Source organism: Hemicordylus capensis, chromosome 7 (genome assembly GCF_027244095.1).
Source record: "Hemicordylus capensis ecotype Gifberg chromosome 7, rHemCap1.1.pri, whole genome shotgun sequence".
In the NCBI taxonomy this organism is placed as follows: domain Eukaryota; kingdom Metazoa; phylum Chordata; class Lepidosauria; order Squamata; family Cordylidae; genus Hemicordylus; species Hemicordylus capensis.
This window is the reverse complement of record NC_069663.1, coordinates 24,144,660-24,163,890: the sequence shown is the minus strand read 5'-3', so window position 1 is coordinate 24,163,890 and position 19,231 is coordinate 24,144,660. Positions and strand designations below refer to the sequence as shown.

The following is a 19,231-nucleotide window of genomic DNA, read 5'->3' as shown; positions in this document are numbered from 1 at the left end:
ATCTTGCCATCTCACCAGCCACCCCATAATCTGCTGCCTGAGGCAACTGTCTCACCTCGCCTCATGAACAGGCTGTCCTTGCTGCCGCACTGCACCTTTGCAGACAACTTAGGCTGCAGAAAGCAGCAGTGAAGTTTTCCATAGCACACAGCAAGAATCTTACAGGGGTGACTCTAGAACAACTAGCTTCAGCGAGCAAAGGGGTGGCAAAGAACATTATTAGGAAAGCAAGGGTTTTGTTTTACATTATATACTTACAGAGGTACAGTAATATTGTTAGTTGGTTTATCTTTTTAATGAAACTGAATACAACTGTTGTGACAAGAAACAAATCTCTCTACAACTTTCTCTCTACAACAAGCCAATGCACACTGAGCTTCTTGCTGCAAGCTAGCAGAACTGGTTACGTCTAATACTAGATGGGAAACCAAATCTTTGCAGGGACCCTCAGCCCTGGTCTACACATGCAGCAAAATGAGGTCCTCCATGTCCCCCTCCACCCCTGTGTCTTTGCTATGGAAGAAGAGAAAGGGCATGACGAAAAACAAAACATTCTTGGGACAGGCTGCAGCAACCCTATGCAAATAATATCACACATTCTGCACAAAAGCAGAAGCTTTCCCACACACACTTGCACATGTGCATCCTCCTGCCTCAGAAACATTTGTCTTCTGATATACCTACTACAATCACCTCCTATATTTAAATAGCAATGAGTCTATCTTTCTCAGCTTGCCCTCTCTCTCTCTCTCTCTCTCTCTCTCTCACACACACACACACACACACACTCACTCACTCACACACACTCAAAAATGATCCCCAAGTTCCTTTAACTGAAAATCTTTTCAGCTCTGTCACAACTTCAGGAGGGAGGTGGAAGAGTATCAGGCACCATCCTTCCCTCCTCTCCTTATTAATAGCTGGCTGAAGCTCAGTGATATTTCCCTCACTGTTGAGCCTGTGAGTCAGGCTGTGACTGGCCTGAACTTGAGCATTAGCCAGTTAGGAGCGAGAGGGATGCTGCCTGACACTCCTCCTCATGTCCTCCTGGAGAGGACATGTCTCGCTTGGGGTTGAGACAGGTCCCCTAGTCATGAGCTATCAGTATGTCAGTGAGGTGGGAGAGGGATCATAGAGTGAGCATGGAGTGAGCCCAGCCAGCAAGCCCCATCTCCCTCAAGAGTCCAGGAGCATTTGTCCCATCTTGTTAGATTATAGCGATGCCACAGCTGACAACCTGGCCGAGGGTGTGGCAACTGAATCAATTTCCCATCCTTTCTCAACAAGAACTACTTACTGGCTCAACTAAGGTTCTTGATAGGCACAGTACTGCCAACTCCCCCCTTTCAAAATCTTACAAACCTGATGTTCAAAAACTATTATACAATGGGGGAAATCACCCCCCAAAAGCCCTCTGCCACTATGCCATGAATCCACTAGTTTAAATACACTTTGGAAAAACAAATTGTGATTGGTGGCAGGTGCATCACCAATTAGACCATGTTTTGGAAGTGGAATCAGCTATTTTGACAGGGAGTGCACTGCATTCCAAAGCCCTGAGGCAGCCACAGAGAAGGCCTGGCCCCGAGCTGCCCCCAGATGAGCTGGTGGCAACTGTAACTGGACCTCCACAGATGATCTTAACAGGCAGCAGGGTTCATAACAAAGAAAGCGGTCTCTTAAGTACCCTGGACAGAAGCCATTCAGGGCTTTATAGGTAATGACCAGCACTTCGTATTTCTCTCAGAAACATATCGGCAGCCAGTGCACTCCTTTCAGAATCTGTGTTATATGGTCCCTTTGGCTTGTCCCGGAGACCATACTGGCTGCTGCATTCTGACCTGTTGTCATTTCTGAACTATGTACACAGGCAGCCCCACACAGAGTGAATTACAGTAGTCAAGCCGGGAGTTCACCAGCATATATACCACCGTTTTAATGCTGTTTACATCTACAAATAGACGTAGCTGATAAAGAGCGCTCCTGGCCACTACCTTGGACTTACATCATCCCCAGCCACAATGGTTGAACCATTGTGGCTGGGGATGATGGGATTTGTAGTCCAACCAAGTTTAAGAACCCCTGATTTAAGACTTTAGTTCAGGTTCAAGGCAACCAAGAAATTTCCAATTTGGGCTCAGATTAGAACCATTTGGGGGGGTCTAGGTCCAGGTTTGATTAGATTTCTTGTTCTTTGGTTAAAGGTTTTACTTCTAGAGACCCTGGGAGAGGGTTGAACTGCCAAGAATGGCACTAGTAGCATCTCAATCTCACACCAATTTAACAAGAACCCCAACCACCTTAAGTGGCACAGCGGGGAAATGCTTGACTAACAAGCAGAAGGTTGCCGGTTCAAATGCCCGCTGGTACTATATTGGGCAGCAGTGATATAGGAAGATGCTGAAAGGCATCATCTCAGACTGCGCAAAAGTCGGCAATGGCAAACCCCTCTTGTATTCTACCAAAGACAACCACAGGGTTCTGTGGGCACCAGGAGTCAAAATCGACTTGATGGCACACTTTACCTTTACCTAAATGACAAATGTAGGAGCACCACTTTACCACAGGCTGGTTTTGGAAACTGGGCTTTCCCTAGTAAATCGGGACCCATGGGGCATAAGGGTCAGCCCCAACAGGACTTTTCTAAGTGCGCTCACACTCTGAAGTTGGTGCATGGATGAGAGAGCCAAAAAGAGGCAGCAGATTGGTTTTAGAGACAATCCTGCACACATTTGAAAATACTGTAATGATCACTTGAGATTCCCCGCTCCACCCCCGTTGTGTAGATGATACTGAACTTGATGGACCAGTGCTATGACTCACTATTAGGCAGCTTCCTATGTTCCTCAGGAGCACCCATAGCTCAGGGGCAGAGCAAGTGTTTTGCATGTAGAAGGCCCCAAGTTCAATCCCTGGCACCTCTAGGTAAGGCTGGGAAAAATTCCTGCCTGCAGCCTTGGAGATCTGCTGCTGGTCAGGGTAGACAACACTGAATGAGATGGAACAAATATAAGACAGGGATTCTCAAATTTAGGTCCCTAGATGTTGTTGGACATTCCATTATCTCAATCCCTGCCAAAACAGAAGGGGGGAAAATAACTGTACCCAGGTTATTTGAAACTGAATCATGGAGAAAGAATTGCTGCTTATAAGCCAATATACCCAGCTTTACAAAGTGATGAAAATAGACATTGGGTTTCCTTAACTTAGGATAAGTTAAAGAAACCTAAATATAGATTACCTGGGGGCAAAATTTTCTGAGGACTTGGTTAGAGCACATTACAGGCAGCTCAGAGGATGCCGGTGGCATTAAGACAACTAGTTCCAAATGGTCATTCTTCAAAGTTCAAACAAGGCTCATAGTCAATGTTTTTCGGTCCTAGGTTCTTTGGCAACACAAGGCTTTCGGAACGGAGGATCTCACTCACCAGTATGGGCTTCTTGCATCCTTTCTTGGTTTTTGTCCTATTTAACTCTCAAGAGACAGCTGCCTATGGCTTCCAGAACTGTATCCAGTTCACGTGGAACCCAGAACATTTTAAGTGCATGCATCGCTTCTTGACCTCCATCTCAAGTGCGGTGGCTGACCTCCCCAGCAATACTACAGTGGTCAACGCATCCCAGAATTACATTGAATCCTTGCCTCATAGAAGCTTCTGGCATCTCCCAAAGCTGCAGATTCTGCAACTGAGTAACAACAAAATTAATGAGATAGAAGATGGAGCATTTGAAAATCTCACAGCTTTGGAGATACTCAATCTCTCCTCCAATTGTCTCATAGACCTGTCCAGAGACGCATTCTGGGGCTTGACCAATCTCACTCAGCTCCTCTTGTACCATAATCAGTTGAGCACAATCCATCATGATACATTTAGTACATTACAAAACCTTCAACAGTTGCATCTCCAGTTCAACAAATTGGGGAGCTTTGAAGAGGTAGTTCAGAACTTACAGAGGCTGAAAAGAGTGGAATATCTGAATCTGTGCAACAATAGTCTGACCTCCCTGAAGTCTGGGTTCTGGCTTCCTGCTTCCTTGAATACTCTCCTGCTTTGCAACAATTTCCTGTGCAGAGTGGATGGGAAAGGGTCAGAGTTCCTGAGGAATGTGAAACAACTGGACCTTTCTTACAACAACATCTCAAATGCCTCTTCCTTAGCTACAATCAGCCTCCAGAACCTCAGCAGTCTGATTCTGATGGGGAATGGCATCGATGTTCTCCAGCTCTTGAACATTTCCGACCTGAGGCCTCACAAGCTGGACTACTCCGGGCTGCGCTTAAACTACTCCTCACAGTTGATCAAGGTGTGCCAGTACCTCAGGAAAGACAATTCTTCATTGCATCTGCATCTGAAGAACAATGGCCTTCGGAACTTGACTAATAACATCTTTTCGGAATGCCCTCCCATCCAGCTTCTGGACCTTTCAAGGAACCATCTCAAGACAGTTGGATGTGTGCAAGAATGGTTTAATGTGACAGAATACAACCAGCTGAAAACCCTGTTCGTGGAGCACAACTTGTTGAACAGATTAAGATCTTGCGATGGCAGTCATGCCTTAAAAGAGCTGAGGACCATCTCCTTCCGCTACAATCGCATCCTCTCGGTCAGTAGATCGGCTTTTCGCTATGCCCCATATCTGGACACACTCCATCTCAATATCAATTCCATTGCTTATCTAGACAAACTAGCGTTGTCGGGTTTGAAACAACTCAGGGAGTTGCGCTTAGATAACAACCTCCTAACTGATCTCTACTCTCTCAGCTTTGCTGATTTGTTCAACCTTGAGACGCTCAACCTCCGGAATAACCATATCTCTGTGCTCTTCTTTGGCACCTTCCAAAACCTTATGAAGCTCCGTATCTTAGACCTGGGGGGGAACAACATTAAAAGACTGACCAGAGTGTCATTTGTAGGACTGAGGAATCTCTCCAATCTCTATCTGGATGGCAATCATATTCAAAACATTAAGCAGTGCTATTTCCAGCCAGTGCAGAGTACTCTCAAAGTGCTAGACCTGATGGGGAATAGGATATCCTACATTAGCAGGAAGCGACACGGCCAGCCTCCCTTCTTTTACCTGAAAAAGGTCTATGATCTGAAGCTGCAAGCTCAGCAACCCTATGGTCTGAAAATCATCCCACCGAAGTTCTTCAGTGGTCTGACTTCCTTGCGCAACCTCTTCCTGTCAGGCAACAAGATCCTCTCCATCTCACCAGATGTCTTTGATGATCTAGGACGCCTGGAATATCTAAGCTTGGCTGACAGCAGTAATGGCATGGGGAACCTTCCACCTGGTATATTCAAGAATCTTAAAAACCTGATTAGTCTCAACCTAGAGAATGCTGGCCTCCGCACACTGACCCTGGAAGTCTTTGGTAACCTTAGTAGACTGCACTATCTACAACTAGGTAAAAATGAGTTACAGACCATCAACAGAACCGTGATGGAAAGGCTGACTTCACTGAGACATACTGACCTACGCAAGTGTCCCTTGGCTTGCACGTGTGATAACATTTGGTTCCGGCAGTGGCTGAACAACAGCCAAGTACAGGTGGTTTACTTGTACAACTACACCTGCAATTCTGGGCAGCACTCTAGTTATGTCTATAGTTTTGACATCCATGTCTGTTTCCAAGACATGGGGTTGTACCTGTTCGCCTTCATCTTCCCTGCTTTGTTGCTCAACATGCTGCTCCCCTTCCTCTATGAGCGTACCTACTGGCAAGTGAAATATCACATCTACATCCTCCGTGCTTGGGTCAACGATCATTGGAGGCGGGGAGATAGTGAGCGTTACAAATTTGATGCCTTTGTCTCCTACAATTCCACCGATGAGGGCTGGGTGCTAGATCAGCTGGTGCCCAGCCTAGAGAAAGGGGAAGGCCCCATCTTCCGGCTTTGCCTCCACCACCGGGACTTTCAGCCAGGCAGGTATATCATAGACAACATCGTCAACAGCATCCACAACAGCCGACACACTATCTGCGTCATCAGCCGGAGTTACCTGCAGAGTGAATGGTGCTCAATGGAGATCCAGTTGGCCAGTTATCGACTCTTTGATGAACTGAAGGATGTCCTTATCCCTGTTTTCTTGGAGACTATTCCTGAGCGGGAGCTCTCAGCCTATCACCGAATGCGGAAGGTGATGTTGAAAAAGACGTATATCAGCTGGCCGCCAGATCCTGAGGCTCAGAAGCTGTTCTGGGCTAAACTGAGGGTGGCTTTGAAGGGTGGCCACTCAGATGAGGAGAAAACATACTGGTTTGACAAAGGCGGCAAACCACTTTTGGAATCAACCTCTGAGATGGATTAGGATGATCTTTGCTCCAAGTAATTAGCATATTAGGCAGAGTTCCAGATTCGAGTCCTGTTAAAAGTGCTGTATGAGCTTTTCATTTGTTTGTAATGCTAATTCATTTTTTTGACTAGCAAAAGATCCTTTGATGAGATGTGGTCTGTGTGCAGCTGTGTGTGGAGGAAGGCCTTGTATTGTATATTATGAGGCACTTTGGAGAATGCAGTATGTGTGTTTTGCATACAGAGGCATCGGTGACCCCGTCCCCCCTTACAAAATCCCTGTCAGTGAGGGCTGAGCCACCAATGTCAGGGTTGAAGGGCAGGTTTTACTTTCACTGCAGCAGTGGCCTGATTGACACATGCAGGAAAATGAGATGGAAGAATGGGGCAAACCTATATATATATATATATATATATATCCAGCTATTCTGGGAGAGATTCTTTCCCAGCTTTTTTGCCAGCTATTTCGTTTTTCTGTTTCCAAGGAGTTTTAAACAAAGGACTATATTTAAAATGATGATCACCCACCTACAGTATGAAGTGGTACAGTCCAAAGTGGTACAATCCATTCTACCACTTTAGCATTCTTCCACTTCATTCTGCTACATGCGTAGAGCAGACCAATGCCTCCAAGCACAGTTCTTTACTTTCCCTGTAAGACAGAGTGGAGAGAAAGTAAAGGCACTTGGGGTCACAATCGGTGTGGCGGCTAAACTTGCTCTATGCTTCTGGTGACCCCAGTAACTAGGAATCGAGCCTACCTAGCCTCACCCTTTCATTGGTCTAGTTGGTCCCATCCTGGTTCTGACTCTGTCTTGGTAACACTAGAGCATGACAGACTCGGGGACGTGGGTTGGAATTTTTTAATATAAATATCCTCTGCTAACTGGCAAGGGGACACTTTTTAAAGCAGTGGCTCTTATATTTAGCAGGGGAAGAGCAATTTCCCCTATTCAACTTAACTTCTTTCCGGTGGCGGTTGAAGGTTTCTCCTTTGAGACCTTTTGGGACAGGGAACCATTTTCTCATAGTTTTGCTGGGTAAACTACTTTGAACACTTTTTTGTTGAAAAGTAGTATATACGTATTTTAATGATAATAGTAAGCAACATCCAGCATAGTTAGTCATGACTAAGCACCACTGAAATCAATGGGACCAAGTTAGTCCTAATAAGCTTATATCCTATTAATTTCAATGGGACTTAGTCATGATAATAATAACCGATTATTACTTGAGACTGAGTTACATGGAATCCATGAAAAGACAGAGCTCAGGAAAAGGTAAATGAAACATCCACACAGCAAATCTATGAAATATTTTGAACGTTAAAAGTTTATATGGCAAATATTTTAAGTCAATGCATAGTCCCTCCAAAGCGGCAGAGCAACCTGTGCATCAAGCTACCGATGATCCTCATTCTCCAAAGCCAAAGGTCATCCAAGGCTCTGAAGGAAACACTGGGGCTCTCTGTGAATGCTAGCTGCCATAGAGATGTCATTGGCCACACAATGGAGCTTGAAAGCTTAGAATGCAAAATGAGGGAGCAGAATTCCCTTTAATAAATTCTTAGCTCTTGCAAGAGAATTAGTTTCAGGGCCTGCCCGACGGTGGTTATGAGAATAGCACCATTTCAAAGCCGCTGAGGGCCATTAACTAATTAACCTTCAGTGCTCTGTGGGAAGGAGAGGGTAATGGTCCTTGTATAAGACGCGACCTACACAGTCACAAGGCCACTCTGTAGTTGAGTGGAATTCCTGGTGGTCTTCCTTAGCTCACTGTGCTCAAGACTCTCCAAATCCTCATTCGTAATTTCTTTTTTCCCCACACAAGGTCCCAGAATCTTTTCCAAGATCCAGTGAATTCAGTGCAGGCTCCAGGTTTTGGGGGACCCTTGGACAAGCAGCCACCCTGGACCCTTCAGCATCATCACCTTCTGTTTCCCTCTAGGCCAGCATTGGCCTGCCTGAGGCTCTACAGCTATTGTTGGACTAAAACTCCCATCACCCTCAACTATAAGTGATTGCAGCTGGGGATGATGGAAGCAGTAGTACAACAGGTGAAGAGCCTCAAAGAGCCTGGAGAACTATTGCCTTCAGTTCTTGTGTATGGTTTTTCTGGAGGCAACAGATTGGCCTCTGTGGGAGACAGAATGTTGGACTTCATGAACCTTGGTCTGATCCAGTACAGCAGGGGTTCCCAAACTTGGATCCCCAGATATCTTTGGACAACTCCCATCATTCCCAGTGTCAGCTGGGGATGATGGAAGTTGTAGTCCAAAAACATCTGGGACCCAAGTTTGAGAACCCCTGGAGTACAGGTTTCCTTGTATTCTTTTGTTCTTGGTCTGGCTAGCAACCAATTTCTTGTCTGGAACCAGAATCAACCTCTCTGGAGTTGCTGAAAGAAAAGTGAAGACCCAGGCAAGATGGAATTATCTCTGGATATTTCTGGTTAGTAGTGGTGCCAGCTAATCAGGAAAAAAGCCCTACCTGGCCTGTTCTTGTGCTTTTTAACTGCTTGTTCTGCAGAAATCAGGTAAGGCTTTTCACAGCATGGAAAATTAGCAGGGCCTGCTAATTGCTGCAGATCAAACCATCATTTAAAGGCATTTGGTGGGGTGGGCTGTTCCAAAGCTGGCAATCCTTCTGTTGGCATATCTCAAGCCAGCGTGAAGTCATGAGCTTTGGGTTGCTGCTTAATCCCGGGTGAAAAGGCTTGCTGCAGTTATTCAGTGGTGTGAGTGACATATTCTGCACATGCTCTCAGACACCCCGTTATTACTGAACTGGTGATGTCAGACTGTCCTGAGTAGCTATAACAGTGCAACACTATAATTTGTGATATGGATGTCATTTTGGTTCAGGAGCTCTTGCATGTGATCAAGCCTAAGGAAAATGGATTATTCTAGCCATGATAATAATGGCTATTTCTGGGTCTGGGTAGCCTAGCCAGAAACATAACCACTGCAGGGAATGAGGGAGGAATACTGCTCAGCTCTTACAAAGGGAAGGATCGGATCGCCAAGGGAAAGATCGGACAGTGGTTGAATCAGGGTTCATTTACATGGAGCAAAGTGGAGAGTGAAATTAATTCAATCCCCCACTTCAGTTTTTTGCCCCCAAGAGGAAAAGCAGAACCATTCTAGCTAATTATCTCTGCCTGAAATCTCCCGGGCATACAGTAGGATCAGGGAAAATTTGAGGACAAAAAGCAGCAGCGAGGTCTCTGTATACCCCAGGCAGAGACTCTGTGTCACTACTGAACTTGCTAAGATGCATAAGGCTGAACTGAGGCCAGGACTGAAATCATGCTGCAAAACCTAGCAACAAAAATACAGTCTGAGAACAGGCCAGTAGACTAATCAATTTAACCCAAGTATTCTCTAGTTGTGAGGCAGACTTCAAAAAGCAAGTGTAAAGAGTTACTTGGCAGGATTTAATTAATTTACTAATATACTTATACTGCTATAAAGGAGGCAAGGGCAGTGAATATGTAGACCCTGAGATAAGGCCCATAACTGTCTCATTTTGTGGTAACACCCCTCAACCCTTGAGACTATGTAATCCCTGCATTTTTTGTAGGCCACAACTCCTAGATCTTTGAGTCCTTGTGTTAGAATTTTATCTGCAAAATTTCTTTCTAATAATAAATAATAATAATATAAATTGTTGAAATATGGCAATTTAATGGAGCTAGTAATGTTATCTTGTGCACTATCTTGGGTACTGAGAAAGAAGCAACTTATACCTGCTGCTTGCCAATACATTACTCCGTGGCCTGTGGTGCCCAAAGGAAGAGTTCTGTACATCAAAGCTGAAGCTTAGTCCTCTATGAATAGGCTGAAATAAATGCGCTTTAAAAGACTACCACGGAGTCACAGAACTAAATGAGGGAGGGAGAGTTGTGATTTTGGGGGAAGTAGGAAATGCCTCTTTCAAATAACCTGGGTTCTCCTCTTCATATCAATCCACTGCATTTCTTTTCCAGGGCCCTCACTCATTCAAGAATGCAGCTCCCCACATCTTTTCAGTACAACTTCATTCGGGGGAAGGCCCAAGGTTCAGGGCTGGACTGCCCCAGGAGTTGTCCTTGTAAGGTGGGGAGTGGGGAGTGCCCATGCTCTAGCGCTTCTGACGGGGGGAAATAGGACATTGGCAGCTGCTGGAAAACCCGCAGTTGCTGCACCTCTTCAATTTGGAGTAGCCTCTCTTCCAGACTGCAAGCCCGGTTCTCAAATCTGGGGCAGCCCGTGTCCCTCCTTCCCGGCATTCTTGCAGGGACCTCTGTCAGTCCCCCAAACCAGGAACTGTTTGAGGTTCTCCCTTGCTCTAGGGAGACCTTCTGGCAGTGGGTTCTGGGTTTTGCCAGTACAGTGAACCACCCATTTCCAGGCTGTGGGCGTATGCCGGGCATGCACACTTCTTGCTGAGGATTTGGTCTGTACAAGGAGCAGTGCTGCTGGGGGATGATGCTATACAGTTGGAAAAACTCCTTTGGCTGTCCTTGTTCTAAGTTCAGCTCTCTGGAAGATGGTTGTTGGTGAGCCAAACGAGGGAAGCCCAGGGCCTTGGACTCGGGCAGTTTGGCTCCTTTGACTGCTGCTTTGGGGCTCCAGATGCTTTTTAAGACATCGAAGGATGTCTGAGATTCAGAAGCAGCTCTTTCAGTGGTCCTAAGCCCTAAATCCAGAGGCTGGGGACCACACAGCTCCTGTGAAGGATGCAAGCTGTGGATTGCAGCAGGCTCGGTCTCCCGGAAATTCCATCGCTCTGGGCTGATTTCATAGACACAGGAGTACTGTTGGGAATCAGCCAGGGGGAAACGGCCAACTCCTTTATCATTCACGTTCAGATTGACTGAGCCAAAGGAATTCTGAGTACCAAACGGCAGGCATTGCCTTTTGGAAACCTTCTTTGGCAGCTGCCCATTGGCTCCTTCGACCTTCCCTGGCCTACTTCTGGACTCCCAAAGAGCCGCTCGGAGTCCTTGTTCCCAGTGCTGAGCAGTTCTGAGGAACGTCTCCTGCAGAGACTGTCCCTCTGATGCAGAGGAGCTTTCGGCTACTGAATTCACATGCTGAGAAGAAACAGATGGAAGGTGAGGGTGGGGCTGAACTGCTGCCAGGTAGAAGCTATGTTGGTCACACACCTCTGGCTCAGAAAAGGATTCAAAGTCTTCCCTGTGGGCTGATCTCTCTTCTGCCTGTATAGAGAAAAACAACAATAATTGCAATTTGGTCAGGCATGAAGTAAAGGCCATGACTGGATAGAAGCAGATGTTGGGATGTCTGTCTCTGCAAAGTTTAGAATTCTTACAAGCCTTACTCTTTCTGTCAGGGATGTATATAAATCTGATTTGCTGCTATAAATGTTTCATTTCAACTTACAAAGCTAATTTTGATTCATTCTATACTGGTAAGGTTACTGGGTGGGAAGGCAGGGCTGTCACAAGAATACACTAAGGCTTAATTAATGACTCTCTGATGGTGGACTGGAGCCCACCAATAGGGCAGTTGTTCCAGGGCTGTTTCACACAGTAGCTGGTGAGAATACTGCTGCACAAAAGGAGCCAAATACTGTGGGATCTCTGGATTCCGCCCGCCCCCCTCATCCTGTCCAAACTAGCTAGTCCAGAAGAGTGGAGGGAGATAGCAAAACAAATGTAAGGTTCCAGAGGAGCTCAGTTACAAGTCTGCTCTTTGGAGAGAGACAGGACCACTGAGTGAGCTCCTCCCTCTATATGAGGGCATTGAGAGCTGAAAGCCGATTGGCCCTGTCTTTGGAGTGAGTAGAAGGAGCATAACCTGTTCACAGATACACTCCTACATTGCTGGAGAATATGGGATTAACTGGTAGATCTCAAATAAAAGATGCCATTGCTGGGTAACCTTAGCAGTATTCCTGGGAACAAATGTGCTAAAATACTTGTGGGGTAGTTGGGAGATTTTGGAGATTTTGTATGATCCTCCCCCACCATACTGGTAGCACAAGCCCCATAGCTGGTAAGCTGCCATGCTTCCTGTAGCCCTACCCTCTGATTTGATCAGTAGGCTAAACAGCATTGTCTTTGGACTGAAGCACACTAAGACACAGTCAGAGGTACACCTAGGTAATTTTGGAGCCTTTGGAGGGCCCCCCTGCAAATCAAGCATCATCATACTCTGCTGGGCAATGACACACTACAGGATTTGGGGGGGCCCAGGGGCTGTGGAGGCCCTGAACTTTAGTCCCAAAGTCCAGAGGTAAGAGCACCTCTGGACACAGTGGCCCCATAATCAACCAGTGTGTTTGTCTGCTGGCTGTACCTTGTTTTTCAACAGTCTTTTCAAACCAATCTGCACCTGCACTGAGGAATTTTATGTGGTTATCCAAGACTCTAGGATGCTCACCATTCTTGTGGATGTATGCACAGGACAGGGAGTGGGGCTGGTAAGGAACAATGGTTCTCGTTCTCTCCTCTTTTTCAGAGAAACCCCCTGGTCAGAGTTCCTGCTTCCACCGCTAGATTGCAATTGTAACTGCAACTCCTGATCCCTGTCAGCTGCACTCTTGAAATCTAAAGAGAAAGAGAACAAAGGAACTTGAGCAATTCCATCCAGAAACACAAAAGGTTTATTCTCACATCCCTAGGTCAGAAGTGTGCCCAGTCACGGTAGGAGAGTAGTGTGTGCTCCTGATCAGCGGCTGTGTGAATGCAAAAATCAAGGAGGGAGGAGAGGGGAGTGATTGTGTGGGATGCAGGAGCTGGGTAGGATGGCTTTTGTCCATCCTCAGTAAAATGCAGGGGACAGAATGTGGGTTGGCTATGCCCATCCTACCCGGCTCCCACATGATCACACTCCTCTCCTCCTACTTTGATCTTCAAATTCACACAACCGCTGATCAGGAGCATACACAGCTCTCCTACCCTGGCTGCGTACTCCTCTGACCTAGTTCAGGGTCATGAGGACAGCCCTAAAATCTATAAACAAGATGCCTATCAAGGTAAGTAAGGCCAAGGTTGATTCGGCCTACTAGAGGATGATGCACAGATTCATAATGCAGTGCAAAAAAGTTGTAGGGTGGGGAAGGGAAGAATGTAAAACAAGACAGGACTCTGCCCCTAGAAGCTTACCATCTCAATGTTTTTACCATCTCAGTGCTGACAGAACATAGGAAGCTGTCTTCTACCGAGTCAGACCATTGGTCCATCTAGCTCAGTACTGTCTGCATAGACTGGCAGCGGGTTCTCCAAGGTTGCAGGCAGAAGTCTTTCTCAGCTCTGTCTTGGAGATGCTGCCAGAGAGGGAACTTGGAACCTTTTGCATGCAAGCAGAAGGAATATTTGAAATTGTTTAAGAGAGCAGGAGATTTTAGGGTGGCAGAGGATGGTGATGGTGGAGCAAAAGTCGTGGACAGGAATGTACCATGACAATAAGGAACAAAAGATAAGGTGAGACAGTTTTAAAAGTAGGAACAAGGAATTTGTGCTGAATGTGAGAAGCCAGTAAAGCAATCTAAGCATCACATGGTCTGAGTGGCAAGAAAAAAATAATGATTTTTTTAAAAGACCAATCTCTTGCTTGCCTGCTTTCCTTTTAAAGCATGGTGACCAAAACCAGATTTAGTAGACCCTAGACTGGATGCTCCTGCTAAATGCTACTGTAAATATTTACTGCAAACGAAAGCAAAGAATGCCTTAAAAGCAGCTTGGCTTGTGCCAAGCCTCTAGATGGAGTTTACATTCACATGGCGGCCTCAACAATAACCTTACCTGCCCTGGTGGTGTCATTGTTATAACCACCTGCTAACTTCTTGAGCAATATCAAGCCGGAGAAGTCTGGTAATGTTTTCTTCTGCTGTAGCAGCATGCCGATAACCGCCTGACGTGTTTCACTAATTAAGTTACGTCCTGGGAATATTGCCTTGAGGTCCAGAAGCTTTTGCAGGTCCTGGGCCAGTTGCCTTAAAGATTTTTCTCTGTACAACTTGGTTCCTGTTGTGGTCACAGGAGGCGCATTTTCCTTTTCATTCAAAACCACTGAGGCGTTACTCGGAAAAGTTTCCATCTCTGAAGTCTGGATTTCCAATTGTTGACCAAAGTCCACGGCAGTGGCACCAGCTGAAGGCTGGGATCTTGTATCTGCCGTGTGTTCAATAGCTCCAGAATGGTATTCTGTAATCTGCTTAGGAACAGCAGGAAAAACAGTAGGAACGGAATCCTCATTCTGTCCACAGGCATCCTTTACACTGGATCCCAACTGCTCATTGGGCATAGATTTCTGAGCAGCACCAGAGGATTTAGAAGGCTCAGTCTCTTCTCTCAGCTGCATCTCTGCTCCACTGTCAGTTCGTAAAGGAGTTACTTCCCGGACCTCAGTTCTGGGACTTAATAACCTCTCTATGTCAGCAGATTTCACCTCCCTATTAAACATGCCCAGGTGATGTGAGAGTCTGTTTTGGGTTATAATCACCGATTTTGCCATGCAGCTCCCTTTGATGGCTTGAATAGGAGTTGATGTAGCACAGCTGCTAAGCTGAGAAACCCAGAAAGGGGGCAACGTCTTCTGAAGGCCTTTGCAGCTGAGCCTTTTGTCTGGGACCCTGTCAGTAGTGACATTCCTACCAAATTTGACACAGTCACGCTCCCTTCTGGTTCGGCGGCGTTTGAGCCTGACAGATTTCTCCTCAGCACCATGCTGCCCTGACTGGGAAGCTTTCAGTGGTTGGAAAGAACAAGGTAAGCCATTGCTGGTTAAGGGCTGTTTGCCTCCTTCTTCCCTGCAGCAAGAATTCATACTGAAGAATTGATGTTCCTATGAAAAAGTAAATACAATGATAAAAAAGAGGATCCACAATACTTGTTTTAAAACCTAAATGTCCCTTTCAAAAGCCAAAGATACAAAGCGTGAATGCTTCTCCAGGTAGAAATGCTTCTCCAGGTAGAAATGCTTCTCCGGCAATCCCACTTGCATGTTTCTCTAGAACCATACATGTGAACAGATCTTACATACACTGTACACTGATTGTACATGCATTGAACAGAAGACTGAGAGAGTAATGGTTGCCTAAAGCCAAGCTGACTTTGCATCCAATATAAGATTTGAACAGCTCATGTTGAACTCGTGGTCATTGTTTTACCACCCTGTGACATGTTCAGCTATGAGCAGCCAAGTTACAAATCACAGGAACATAGGAAGCTGCTTTCTAGTGATTACATTGATTCATCTGGCTCAGAATGGTCTACTGGCAGCAGCTCTCCTGGGTTTTTTCCTAAGCCTATCAGGAGATTCCAGAGATTTAACCTGGGACTTTCTGCAGGTAAAGCTCACCCAGTGAGCTAATGGGTCCCATCCCAGTGATTTACATGCATATCTGAATCAACCCAGCAACAAGGGGGAAGGATTTGCAAAGTACAATGATTTTTTTAACTGAACTGTTTGCACCTACAAGCATCAAAAGGGCTCTGTGCTTGTCACTGCTCAGAGGTGCCTCTGACTGAAAATTAATTTTTGTTTGCTAGTAATCTTGCTTCTATCTCATTGTCAATATCAGGTACCACTTTAAATATGTACCTATTCAACACAATAATTAGCACCCCTTGTCTGGGGGACCAGAACTGTTCCTAGGGGAACAGCAGGAGCATGGGACTCACCAGAGCTCAGCTAGGGCTGCTGTTCCTGAATATTTTCCCTCCACGATCAAATCATTTAGGACTGCTTTCAATAGTGACCTAAAGGTTGCTCCTGATTCCTGGAGACCGGTTCCAACCAGGTTCGACTCTGTTTTGTTTTTGTTTTTAACACCAAGACTCATCCTTGAAACATGAAGAGAAGCAAGAGTACCTTGACCATACAAAATCCTCTCCCCTCCCGTCTCAGTTCCCATACATATCTGAGGTCAGGATCAAAGGGGTGGTGGGGGGAGACAAGTTTAAGCCCCAGCACCTTTCCTTCTAGAAATAGGGGGGCCTATGGCAAAGAGACCTCACGTTCTCTGACTCTGCCTATTGTTATTGGGGTCAAGCCCCCCTCCCCTCTTTTCACCACCCACACCTCCCTCCGCTGTGAACCCCGCCTCCCCCCTCCAACTGCCTAAGCAGGCCACGCCCCCCGCGTGCAAAAGTAAAGATGGGCGGGGCAAGCCTCGTGCTGAGACGGTTAGCCTGATAAGGGGGCTGGAAACGCGAATTGCTCGCCTTTTCTTTTCCCGCCCTTCCAAGGACCTAGTGACCTTTAAAAAAAAAAAAAATCTCTCAGAGGGGCTTGGCCACGCCCCTACCTGACATTGATTGGTCGGAAAGGAGCAGAACACCACTCTGATTGGCTACATGTATTTGGCAATCGCCCGGTCCTTGCGCCTGAGGCAAACATGTGAGGTCGGCGGAATTGCGGCGGGGTCTACGTTTAAACCTTGTTGGAAGAAATGTGACTGTGTTCGTTATTGCCCATATCGCATATTTTCTGTCAGCCCAGTTGGTTTCTCCGCGTCTCCAACTTACTCCTCCTTAAGCAAATAAATTAATTTACCCCAAGACTGGCTCAGGGCCTGCAGCCCGCTGCACGCTTCCTTGGGAGGAAACAGCATGGAACTCAATGAGGCTTCCTTAAGAGTAAACGTGCATGGGATTGCACTATCAGTTCAGGCTTCTTAATCGTCTTTTTCTTCCGTCACGTTGAAAAGATGGAGAATAAGCCATCTAGCAAATCTCATCAACCGTGCATCTAACTTCATTGAGACTCTCTTGTTTATGCACATTCCATTATAGACAGGCAAAACAAAGTCTTTATATACTTTAATTAGAGTGTAATTAAGAAGAGGTCAGGAAGTGCAGCTGTTTTGCCTCCGCCACCCTCCCCATGACAAGCTGCACCTGCTGATGTTCTGTAGTTTTTAGAGAAACAGGAGCCCCCTGACTCCCCTTACATCAAGACACTAATGCAATGATCAGAGGTGCACCTAGATAATTTTTGAAGGGCTTTTGGAACCTGCCCAGCCATTGCAAATTAAGCATCATCCCTCTACACACACGCGCTGTGACACAGACAGTATTTTTAACACAAGGGTTCTTGAGGGCACAAACAGCAACTGAACTCACAAGAATGTAAGAATATAAAACAGGTATATTTATGCAAATATGCATTAGTAGAGATGTTTCAACATACAACTTAACATATTCCCATCCCACATATTTCTTTCCCTGCTCTTTCTCTAAAGCATCCAGTGCAGCCCACAGTCACACTCAGCCACCCAGTGCAGTGTTGGACTGGTGGCACAGCACAACAACCACACCACCCAGGTCAGACTAAGGAAGATTTGAGGGCCCACAGGGAGTGTGGAGGTCTTGGACTTCAGCCCCAAAGTCCAGGGGTAAGAGCGCCTCTGGCAATGATTCCCACATTTCTGATCATTGTATTCACACTGGGTTTTTTCCTAAATAATAACTAGAGGCACACACACTCCACTCTTATACGGGAAAACATTTACTTAGGAACAATCTAGGTGTTACATAGCAAGTGTATCTGCAGGAATTTTTCCAGGACGGGCACAGTAAACACACAAAAACATATGGGGGTGGGGGGGAGCTGCCTCTGCCCACTACCTTGTGTCATGGATGTCCAGGTATGGTGGCTGTGTATAACAACTTCCACGAGGGTAGCTGTGTTTGCTTGTTGTAACAAGATTAACACAGAGTTTTGTGGCACTTTACATTTGACCACGTTCATTGTAGCATATGCTTTTGTGGAGCAGAGCTGTCTACATCAGGTGCATGTGTATTTATTTATTTATTTATTTTATTGTGAAATTTGTATGCCACCTTTCATTAAAAACAATCACAAGGCGGTTCACATAGAAAACATTGAAACAAGACTATAAAAATCACACAATTAAAATATTCTGCTAAAATATAAAAACAGATCTAATTAAAACAAATTTAAAATACATACATATGTGTGTGACTTCCTTCTACCTAAAAATGGAAAGCCACCACAAGGACATGCACATTTGTTTGGAGGAGCAGCAGAAGGGGAGAGACTTGCTAAAGTAACATAGAAACACAGGAAGCTGCCTTATACTGCATCAGACCCTTGGTCCATCTAGCTCAGTATCCTCTCCACAGACTGGCAGCTGCCTGCTTCTCCAACGTTACAGGCAGGAGTCTTTCCCAGCCCTATCTTGGAGATGCTAGGGAGGTAATTTGGAACCTTTTGCTCTTCCCAGAGTAAAGTAAAGGTAAAGTGTGCTGTCATCAAGTTGATTACGACTCCTGGCACCCACAGAGCCCTGTGGGTTTTTTTTGGTAGAATCTAGGAGGGGTTGACCATTGCCTCCTCCCGTGCAGTATGAGATTATGCCTTTCAGCATCTTCCTATATCGCTGCTGCCTAATACAGTACGAGCAGGGATTCGAATCGGCAACCTTCTGCTTGTTAGTCAAGCATTTCCCCGCTGCGCCATTTAAGGGAGATCTTCCCAGAGTGACCTAATCATATTACAATGCTCACACATTCAAATGTACACTGGGGCAGACCTTGCTTAGCAAAGGGGACAATTCATGCTTTCTCCCACAAGACCAGCTTTCCTCCCAGGGTTCCCCTTGTACTGTTGTTCTTATCAAACTGCACACACCGACACACATCAGCTGCTTTTCCACCTGCAAAGTGCATTATGTTCATCCATTACAGGCATGTACTCATGCACACCACTTGTAGAAGACAGGCTGAATAAAATGTATTTTTGGTGCTTCTTGTCAATTCAAATGCAGTCTTCTACAGATTTATGGTGGATCTTCCACTGGAAAGCAGGATAATGGAAAGATCCAATTCATTGCCTGTTTTTGAGACAATCCTATCTATCTATCTATCTATCTATCTATCTATCTATCTACACCCACATACATACATGCATAAAATCTAGGCCAATGTCAACCAGACAGTCTGGAAAGTTTGTCTTC

At 45.8% G+C, this 19,231-nt stretch overlaps 2 protein-coding genes across 2 annotated transcripts; one reads left to right on the top strand and one right to left on the bottom strand.

Moving 5' to 3' along the window:
* The first annotated feature begins 3,432 nt into the window (after positions 1 to 3,432).
* Positions 3,433 to 6,686, top strand: LOC128332876 (toll-like receptor 13). The gene has a single exon (XM_053267652.1). The coding sequence runs from the start codon at positions 3,433 to 3,435 to the stop codon at positions 6,313 to 6,315; it is 2,883 nt and encodes a 960-aa protein (XP_053123627.1). The 3' UTR covers positions 6,316 to 6,686.
* Positions 6,687 to 9,964: 3,278 nt separating this feature from the next.
* Positions 9,965 to 17,056, bottom strand: LOC128333311 (uncharacterized). Its single transcript, XM_053268677.1, has 4 exons — positions 15,933 to 17,056; positions 14,052 to 15,093; positions 12,688 to 12,854; positions 9,965 to 11,501 (listed from the first exon to the last, which is right to left on the bottom strand). The coding sequence occupies exons 2-4, from the start codon at positions 15,073 to 15,075 to the stop codon at positions 10,326 to 10,328; spliced, it is 2,367 nt and encodes a 788-aa protein (XP_053124652.1). The 5' UTR covers positions 15,076 to 15,093; positions 15,933 to 17,056; the 3' UTR covers positions 9,965 to 10,325.
* Positions 17,057 to 19,231: the final 2,175 nt, after the last annotated feature.